We start from the raw sequence: 10,843 nt of genomic DNA on the forward strand, positions 1-10,843 counted from the left end.
GGGGGTGTGGGAATTGAGATCATCCATATTGAGAGTTTTTAATGAGCAATGGTTATTAATCCTTGTATTTTCTTATTATGGCATACCATCTGCCCCACTTCCATTTCCTTGACTAACTTTTCTAGGATTGTTTATTCTTTGTATTCTCTTAGGTTTAGTTAACCTTATAGCCAGACTAAAATTTTCCTTCTTCTGCCTTTTATAGAGCTGAATTGGTGAACTCAAATTGCTTAAGTTTTTTTTTATCATGAAATGGTTTTCTTTCTCCTATGATTATATTGATAGTTTTGCTGGTTATGGTAGCCTGAGATGGTATCTATAGTTTCTTAGAGGTTGTAGAATATTTGTTCAGATCTTTCTATCTTTCAGAACCTTTTTTGAAAGGTTAGGTGTAATTCTAATGGGCTTGCCTTTCTATGTGCTTGCTGCTATATTCATAATAGCCAAAGATTGGAAACAACCTACATATCCATTAATGGACTGATGAATGGATAATGAAAATGTAGTGCATGTAGGCATGGAGTATTACTCGACTATTAAGAGAAAAGTGAAATCAGTGATAATTTTAGGTAAATAGATGGAACTAGAAACAATCATTCTGAGTTAGGTAAACCAGGCCCCTGGAGACAAATATTTCACATTTTCTCTTATATGTGCATATTATCTCTTAAGCTTTAGATATGTGTGTTTCAGTCTGTATAACCACAGAGGTTATATACATAGATAGCAAGGGACCATGGAGAAGGATGGTATTTTCTAAGGAAGATGAAAGAAAATATACTGTTATAAAGAGGTAAGGGTCAAACTAGAATAAGAGGATTACAATGGGTAAGGGAAAGAGGAGAATATAGGGAGGGACACCACAACTAACATTAAAGGCCATTTGAAAAGCTATTTGATAACCTACTGTAGGAGCTTCTCAAAATATATATGAAATTAGAAGAAAATAAATGAAGTCACCATATAAGGAAGGGATAATGCCCCAACTAGATATCTTCTGACACAAAAACACCACTACCACCACCACCACCACCACAAAAACAAAAACAAAAACAAAACCCTCCAGTGCCAGGAATGGGTTACATCTTGTTGAGTCACTGGTCAAAGGGTGTCCCATAGACCCCTCTCTTTACATTATAGACTATCGCCAAGATTATTGGCTACTATCTAAAACCTGATGGTAAGGCTCTACCTGATGCATCTTACTTATATCATCAAATATGGAGAAATTGAGCTGATGCTCTATTAGAATCTTTACCCCTACTCACTATCATTCATGATGCTAGAAGTTACTTTATATACTACCAGAGAATCAAAATGACCATCAATTTTTCCCAGCTGGAAATGTTGTAGCCTACAACAGAGGCCTACCTTCAAGATATAGTGTAATGGTGGTGCAAATGCTTTCGGAGTATTCAATCATTTTCTAATGGATATAAGACCCAATCCATGAGATGAAATTCATACCTGACACTAGTAAAATTACCAAGAACCCTAGTCTATATAATTATGGACTTAGGAAGAAGCCTACTATTATTCTTCTGCTAAAGGAACATAGCAATAAAATGACTCCTAATGATGTATCACTATACTCATACAGCATGGCATCATTTAGCACTCATCAGAGAAGCTTCTTTTTGCAGTGGACAATAGTTGACACAGAGATCCATTACTGCGCAATGTGCAGATAATGAGAAATGTTGGATTTAGCTCTAAATGAGAAGTTGGACTCATCCCTAAATGGAATGCCTTTGTTAACCCCTTTCCCCTCAAAGCTCAGTGATCTATGCAGAAGAGGCAGACAGATTGGAAAAGCAAAAGGTAGTAGATGATTCCAAGGAAACAATGTCTTCCAGTCACAACAGGATTGATGCACGTCATATGAACTTACATCACGAGACTGTACATTGTGCACAAAACATACACAGGTTCAAATGAGACAAAACTGCAGCACTGAGAGATGGAAGTGGCATAGGATACTACCTTAACCAAGAAGCTATTTGTAATTTATTTCCAGTTTATACCTGCTGGAAAGGGAAAAATCAGTTTTCTACAGTAGACTGTCAATGGATATATCGTCTATTCTAGGGCAGGTTCTATTCCCACGAGTAGCTGGCCAATACAAAACAGATTCTGTGGGGTTTGTATGGTGTGTGTGTATGGTATGACATGAAGCTGGGTGAGGAAGGATGTGGATAGGATCTATGAGGATGTGGGGAAGGGAAAATATGGCCAAAACAGGGTATAAAATATATTAAATCATTTTTAAAAATCAGGTGTATGTTTGATGTAGAGAGAACTCACAGAAGTTGGTCTCATGGATCTAGCCTTTGAATTTCTCAGCATTATCTTTTATTGTGAATGTTTTAAATTTTGATGCATCTTACTGTATCATTTTAAAAAGCCTTTCTACCCAAAGCTATGAAGACATTTTAAAATTAATTTTGTAGGTAGTGTATGAAGAAATGGATTTCTCTGTGACACTTCCTTCATGTGCATCATTATTACTTACTCTAATTGTTCCTCTCCTCTTCTTTCTAGTTCTTTCCTTTAGGTTGTGATTCCTTCTCTTCAAATACTTCATTCTGGTTACACAACACAAACATTTGTTCTAGTTCCCTCTCTTAGTTCTCTCTTCTTTCCCCTGGGTATTAAAAGAATTACATTGCTTTCTTGGCCCTTGCATATACTGGGCGAGTGCTCTATCCACTGAGGTGCATCCCAAGCCCTGTGGTGTTTGTCTGTATTCTTTTTCCCAAGTGGTAGGTCATCTTCAAGGTGACCATTGGTTCCTTCCCCTCTTGGAACTCACAATGCCAGTCTCCATAAGGAAATGAATACATTCTTGCTTCCCTTCTGAAAATGATTAGATTGTCTTTCCTGTTTTATAGTAGAGGCTAGTTTTGTCTCCATTTACACATTTATTTGGACATGTCTTCATTCTAAACAAATTTATTGCACATTTGACTTTTTGAAACCAAATATTACATCTCTGCCTTCATTGATTAACTTGAATAAAATTTAAGTATGTGGTTATTTTTATATCTATTAATAATTTGCTTTCATGGGATTTATTTTTTTAATTAATAAAGAGGTTAGAATACTAACTAGTTACTTACCTTAAGAAGCTGAAATTTATCTACAACATTGTAGCTATGGTTGAATCACACTGACTTTGGATAGTGAAAGCTCAGTGTATTTATCATATCAATTGTATCCAAGAGTTGCTTGGCATGCTGGTATGGTGGCATGTACCTGTTATTCCAGCACTGGAGAAATTAGAGGTAGGAGAATCAGGAGTTCAAATTTACTTTTGACTAATTGGTGAGTCTGAAGAAAGCCCAGGTTACGTGACACTGTCTCAACCAAACCAAAACCAAAAGAGTACTCCAGTGTGTCTGAATTTATTAAAAGCAAACAATAGGTGTATTTGAAAAATTCTTGGGATTTTGTAACCCATTATTTACTCTGTCCCTCAGTGCCTCCCACAAACCTTCTTTAGTGCCCCTTTCATTTCCTTGTTCCTTAAAGTGTAGATGAGTGGATTCAGCATGGGAGTCACCAAGTTATAAAAGAGAGTGAGAAATTTCCCTTGGTCCTGGGAAGAGCTATTTCCAGGCTGCATATACATATAGATGATACTTCCATAGAATAGGGAGACCACGGTGAGATGGGAGCTACAGGTGTTGAAAGCTTTCCATCTCCCAGCAGCCGACTTGATCCTCAGCACAGCTGCAGCAATGTAACCATAGGAGACAAGAATCAGAGTGAGGGGCAGCAGGACAATAAGGATGGCCAAGGTGAAGGACAACATTTCCACCGGGCGAGCATCCACACAGGCCATCTTGATCAGAGCTGGCAATTCGCAAAGGAAATGATTAATTCTGCGGCGGCCACATCTAGACAGGTTCATTGCTAGTGGTGACATGATGATGGCATTGGCGAGTCCACTCCCCCAGGCCACAGCCATCAGCCTCACACACAGCTGTGGGTGCATAATGACCATATAGTGCAAAGGTTTGCAGACGGCAGCGTAGCGGTCGTAAGCCATGACAGCCAGAAGGATGCACTCTACACTGCCAATCGACAGGAAGGAGAAAAGTTGGACCACACAGCCAGCGTAGCTGATGGTCTTGTCTGGGCCCCAGAGGTTTACCAGCATCTGTGGGATGCAGCTGGTACTGAAGCAGAGATCCAGAAATGAAAGATTTGCCAGGAAGAAGTACATTGGAGTGTGAAGCCGAGGGTCCAATATACACACCAGGATAATGGTTATATTCCCCAGCACAGCAACTGAATACAGAGTAAAATTTACTATGAAGAGTACCATCTCCAGGCGAGGGCGATCAGAGAAGCCTTCTAAGATGAAACCATACTCAGAGCTGTCGTTGGCCTTCTCCATTGACTTTCTTTCACATCATCAGATCTGTGCAGCTGGAAGGAGCCAAATGAGAAATAGGTAATCTCTATTTCCTAGAGAAAGAACATGCAGCAGCAGGATCCAGAGAGGAACAGTTAGCCACTGCGTTTAACATTCCCATCCACAGGATCCAGAGAGGAACAGTTAGCCACTGAGTTTAACATTCCCATCCACAGGATCCAGAGAGGAACAGTTAGCCACTGAGTTTAACATTCCCATACACAGGAGATGTCTTTTTAACTAAGAAGTAAGGACTGTTTGTCATTGATTGAAATTATTTCATCATGGAAAATTTTGACATAGTCATCTTTTAATTTGAATTAATGAAATTTTGATGATTTTTGAAGACAGACTCTCATGTAGCCCAAGCTGGCCTCACACTTCCTATGTGGCCAATTGACATTGAACTCTTACCTCTCCAGTTTTCACCTCTCAAGTACTGAGATTACTGGCAAGAACCACAACACCCAACTATAATCTTTTGTTAAATGGAAAAAAATCCCAATGATTCCTAAGGAAAAGTATTTTAACTTTTAACATCAGATCTTTCTTTGTTAACATGTGTATAAGAAGTTACTCCAATTCAACTCACTTTTCTTTACACTCAGACAGACAGTTCCCTTTCTTCCACTTTTCACACAACTGAGTGACCAGGTGTGTTAGGAGAGCAGCTGTTGTCTTCTACATGTCTTAAAGGTAGACCTTTGAAAATATGACAACCAGAACTGAATTCACAACCCAAGCTTTTGAAAAACAAAAGATAATCAGCTATCAGAAGTTATGCCAACCTTATTAATGTGGCATAAACAGGAATTTTCTTTACAGTGTCTGCATTACACTTTTTATGTAAGGTATAATTACAGCTGCTAAATATCTGAGGTCTGCCAAGGGCTACCTCTGCCATTCACTTTTTTTGGCAAGTAATAGCCTCTTGCAACCTAAGTTGCTAAGGTTAGGGAAGATAGTCTTCCCCAGCCTTCCCGTGAAACAGACACTCAGGTGTACTGTTTTGTCTTCCATTTGCATTTTAGAAATAGCAACACAATTGTAGAAGTGAGATGAGCAGCAAGAGGCATATATGGGGAGAATGTGAGAAATAAAAAGCCTTTAGAAAAATGTAATTTTAGTACTTGTTGATTCTAAAAAAGTGAAAAGATTTTGATTCATAAGCAACAGAGTCAGAATAGGAGTTAAGAAACCAAGATAATAAGTGACAGAGCTAGGCAAGAGGGAAGACCAGATATCTTCTGCTGGCACAGAAGGAGACATGGCTCATGAGAGTCTGTCAGTTTTTGATGACTAGGATGAATAACACAACGAGGATTCCCAAGTAACACTGTTGGGTGAGCCCAAGTGCTCCTCTCCACAGTGTGTTCAGTCAGTAAACCAGGAACCAAATCACAGCAGAACTTGGTGGCTTTTTAATCAGATGTGTTGATTTTAAAATAGCATATATCTAGAAGAAGACTTCTAAAATTGATGGACCTACAATAAATCAATTTTCCACAGATAAATACACCAAAGGAGAAAACAAAAACAAAAATGATGTCCATGTTCTTTAGTTCTTAAGGCTCACCTGTTTTCAACTTTCCCCCCAACGATTCAGGAACAACACATGTTAATGTTTTTTCTTATTATCTTGTTACCTGGTATTTTGTAGGTGATTATGAATTAGATTTAAATTCATGTGGAAAATAAGGCATGTAGAAAATAATATGATTATGAAATTAAAGTACTATAGCAGTGGTTATAAGGTCTTAACTTGTCAAATGACAGACTGAAAATTAAGTCGCCAACTCTTCTGTGAATTATATTCTAGTTTCTTTCTGAACATGTGTAAAGATCATGTTTACTTTTCCTACAGTTTGGGTAAGTGATAATAATAATGGTATAGCTCTGCGTCAGAGAAAGATACAACAAAGCAAGGCCAGTTAAGTTACAGAGTAAAGGCAACTGCAGTAGAAAACTGCATAGGCAGCTATCCTCTGTCTAGCTGCCATTTGGGCCAAATACCCAGCCTTTTGTGGGCTTTCTGGAGCTGCCAACCAAAATTGTGGGGCAAGGTCTTCCTGAAGATCCCTGAAAGTAAGCAAGGTGGATGGTGATGCTCTAATAGCTCAGAGCAGGGAAAACAGGACTGATCTATCAGCAGGAAAGGTGGTGTAACCTGTTTTCTTGTCAACACCATGGGGACCACTTCCTCCTTTGGGTAATTAGCTGGTACTGAAGATGAGAACAGAAGAGTGAATTCTTGTGGGGGAAATGATGAAATAACATCTGAGGAAAGTCAGGTTGTTTTTTTTTTGTTTTGTTTTGTTTTGTTTTTGTTGTTGTTGCTGTTGTTTGTTTCCATTTGGGATCAGAGGTGCTCACATTCTCGGGATTTAACTATTCCTATGATAAACCACACTTGTTGACTTGGGGGCAAACCATCATTAGCAACCAGGGATCTGGCATATCATGAAAATCTTGCATTGAAATATTGAGATCATCTAGTTTTCCAAAGAAAGTATTTTAAATTCATATTTACTTCTATTTCAGTATGATTTTTAAAACTTAATTCAAGAATAGTCTATTTTCACTGTTACTTAACTTTCAAGTTTTATATCTGTTTGGATTGATAAAGTTACCCAAATACAATAAATAGGAAATGATTACAAATAATTTGATTAATTGAAATTCTTTTTTTAATTAATTAATTTTTACAACCCAGATTTTACTCCCAATCCTGTCCACCCTCCAACTGTTCCATATCCCATACCTCCTTTCCACACCCCTATCTCCACAAGGATGCCCCCAACCCCCAACCTACATCCCCCATCCTACCTGACCTCTAAACTCCCTGCGGCCTCCAGTCTCTTGAGGGTTAGGTATATCGTCTGATTGAACACAGATCCGGCAGTTCTCTGCTTTATATTTGTTGGGGGCCTCATATCAGCTGGTATATTCTGCCTTTTTGGTGGCCCAGTGTTTGAGAGATCTCAGGGGTCCAGGCTAATTGAGACTGCTGGTCCTCCTACAGGGTCGTTCTCTTCCTCAGCTTCTTTCAGCCTTACCCTATTTCAAACATAAGGGTCAGCTGCTTTTGTCCATTGGTTGGGTGCAAATATCTGCATCTGACTCTTTTAGCTGCTTGATGGGTCTTCTGGAGTGTAGTCACGCTAGGTCCCTTTTTGTGAGTGCTCCTTAGCCTCAGTAATAGCATCAGGCCTTGGGACCTCCCCTTGAGTTGGATCCCACTTTGGGCCTGTCGCTGGACCTTCTTTTCCTCAGGCTCCTCTCCATTTCCATCCCAGTAGTTCTTTCAGACAGGAATAATTATGGGTGAGAATTTTGACTGTGGGATGGCAAGCCCCTCCCTCATTTGATGCCCTGACTTCTTGCTGGAGGTGGGGTCTAAAAGTTTCCTCTCCCTACCATCTGGCATTTCATCTAAGGTCCCTCCCTTTGAGTCCTGAGAGTTCCTCACCTCCCAGGTCTCTGGTGCATTGTGGAGGCCCACCCCGACAACCTCCTACCTCCCAAGGTTACCTGTTTCCATTCTTTCAGCTGACCCTCAGGGCTTCAGTCCTTTTCCTTCACCCAATACCTGATCATGTTCCTCTTTTCCCCTCCCTTAGTTTAAAGATGTAATTTGGTTTAGGTTACTATTGTTATGTTTGTGTGTGTGTTTTTAAGTGGTCCATGAAGCCAGAAGAAGTTGTCAGGTTGCATGGAACTGCAGTTTTTTGCATAATTAGATACAAATAAGCACAGTGATGACTAATTGCTCTTTTATGTCACATTGCAAAGACTTTTTGTTTGGCAATGTTCAGTCAGTGAGGCTATAAGACAGGAATACACTCACATGCAATGTATGAGGTCATGAATCAGTTTTAAGATTTTTTTCACTAGGAGTATTTTATATGTGTGAGCATTTTGCCTGCATGTATGTCTGTGCACCATGTTTATTTTTGGTGCCCATGAAGGCCAGAAGACGGAATCACATCCTCTGGCACTAGAATTACACATGGTTGTGACCAATCATATGACTGCAGCCAGTGCTCTTTAACTACTGACTCCTCTCTGCAAATACCAGTTTTAAATTTTTATAGGATGGTTTTACTGAATTTTGGGAAATTTAGTTGATGTACAAGTCTTTGACACATTAATTTTACTACTCACAATGTTATTATAAAGACTATCTGTATAAGTTTTATGTGTGTGCGTAAAAAATATATGACTTAGCTATATAAGAAGTGGATGAAATGACCATCGATTAAATGGTAATTAAGTAAATGCTTGCATTGTTGCAAAAAAGTAATGTGGTAAATGCATATTGATATGGAGAAAACTTCAAAATATATTAAGCATATTAATAATACTTCAAATGTACTAATTATCCCAAAATTATGTTAATATATTAAGGTAAAGTATACTACATTAACATTAATAAACACTTAAATATTACATACTACACATTATGGGTAATCCTAATTTCTACCTAACATCTTTCCACTAGAAATGCTAATATATTACCACATAAACATATGTAATTATCATTTGATGTTATTTCAGTACTTAAAAGATAAATGCAAGGTTGAAAATAAAAATAAATACATTAGCTTAAGTTTACTATTTAGATTTGACTCTGAACAAAGACTCATCGTGTCTTTGCATCTTGTTCTTACAGCCAAAAGAGTTAGTTCAGTTTGGTTCACTGATACTCACAAGGCCCCATGATTCTGTTTGATTAGGTGACAAGCCTAGATTCAGGGTTTTGATTCACAGGGGCATATCCCGTAATGAAAAACATAGAGAAATTATCTCAGAGTGCCTAGGAATTTAATGGTGTTGCTGTTTTCACAGGTTGATAGGTAGAGGAAAATGTCAAAGCCAAATCAGAAAAAATGTAAAGCTGAGACTCATCAGGTTTCCAGTAAAAACAAAAATGAACAAACAAACAAAAAGCCAAACCAAAATAAAACAAAAAACCCCACAGCTACTATTAGATCTACATACATCTTTAGTTCAAATGTAGTCCACAACACAGCATTATCAACTACTTTTTACTCAAGCTACTTGTTTATTAATGAAGTGGCTTAAAATTCTCTTTGCCATTTATTAAAGCAATGGTGTGAATAAATTTGAAAGAAGACTTAGGTACAACAATGCATTGTTTTTTTTTTTTATTTTTTACTTTAAATAACCCTTGTAGGTGTTTTTTAAATTTTTTATGAGTACAATATTAACAAATGTAAGTAATGAGAATAAAAATCCAGGGATGTAAGTCATTTGTGTTTCCTAACTTCCCCATCATCTAAGTGAAAAGAAAACACAGTCACCTGATTAGGGCATTGCATTTTGGGCTTATTTTTATTGGCAGATATGCTCTGAAGTGGGTGGAAGGGAAGTTAGAAAAAGAAAGAATTGGAAATGTGTGCAATGGATTAAGCTTTTCTCAGAGACTCTCTGCTTCTGGCAAACAGAAACCCATGTGTTTTCTCTAAATATCTTGGAAACCTTCAGGGAACCTGGGTGCTGAAGTCAGTGGGTAATATTTAAAATGAGAGTAGATAAGGTAGGAGGCAGTGGTTTTCAACTTCTGCAGTTCTTTATAGAAGTTGCAAAGAACGAGCCCTCAGGGATCTTGTTATGAGACTGTTAGCGCTGATAATGACAATTTCATTTCCCTGAGTCCACAGGGATCCAGCTCCTGGAAGAGTGAAACTTGTTAGTGCATTCTCTCATAATGCGTGCCACTATTAAAAAGTTTCAGGAGTTTCATAATAATTCACAAAGTGAGTTGTCTCCAGGGCTATCTTAGGAGAAGCGGGCAATTATTCAGAGAGCTCAAGTGAGTTTGCTCCTGTCACCATTCTTCTCTCTACAGTTCCTGCTCCACCGCTCAGTAGCCCTGGAGACTTACTTATGACTAGTTACAGCACCTCAAACTTTATCGTTGTAACGGGAATAGTCATCTAACCTCCTTGCAGAAGGGATTTCATTGAGTAGGGACTTACAGTAAGTACCCGAGAGAATTATTCTCATAGTGACCTTACTTTTCTATCTCCCTCCAGAAGTAATTCCCTTTAAAAACTTGAAATGTAGTATTACCCTATGAATGCAATAATTATTCGTCAACCACATTTTCAGTGAAAACACTTGGTTCATACATGTTATTTATCTAGTTTTAAAGTTCTCACAATCTAAAAGAAGGTAAGAATTAGGATGCTACAACATTGCATCACAATGAACGTTCTTTTCCCAACAGACAAAAAGATAAACATTGAATTGCTTTTTCTATTGTGTTGTTAACTGCTCATTGCTTTTCTGCTTTGATGTTTTCATACTTTATTAAATATAGTGTTTACTAATGTATTTCTAATGTTCACCACAACATTGACACCCAGTAATGCCTCAAAATTGTTGACTCTATCATTA

General features: G+C 38.0%; 1 protein-coding gene across 1 annotated transcript; it reads right to left on the reverse strand.

Annotated features, from left to right (window-relative positions):
- Positions 1 to 3,461: 3,461 nt before the first annotated feature.
- LOC116081868 (putative olfactory receptor 2W6) lies at positions 3,462 to 4,432 on the reverse strand. The gene has a single exon (XM_031358579.1). The coding sequence runs from the start codon at positions 4,400 to 4,402 to the stop codon at positions 3,476 to 3,478; it is 927 nt and encodes a 308-aa protein (XP_031214439.1). The 5' UTR covers positions 4,403 to 4,432; the 3' UTR covers positions 3,462 to 3,475.
- Positions 4,433 to 10,843: the final 6,411 nt, after the last annotated feature.

The sequence above is a fragment of the Mastomys coucha genome, unplaced genomic scaffold, assembly GCF_008632895.1.
Source record: "Mastomys coucha isolate ucsf_1 unplaced genomic scaffold, UCSF_Mcou_1 pScaffold7, whole genome shotgun sequence".
In the NCBI taxonomy this organism is placed as follows: domain Eukaryota; kingdom Metazoa; phylum Chordata; class Mammalia; order Rodentia; family Muridae; genus Mastomys; species Mastomys coucha.

Bases quoted from the DNA above. Each gene is read 5' to 3' on its own strand.
- LOC116081868 (XM_031358579.1), bottom strand. From the start codon at position 4,402: ATGGAGAAGGCCAACGACAGCTCTGAGTATGGTTTCATCTTAGAAGGC.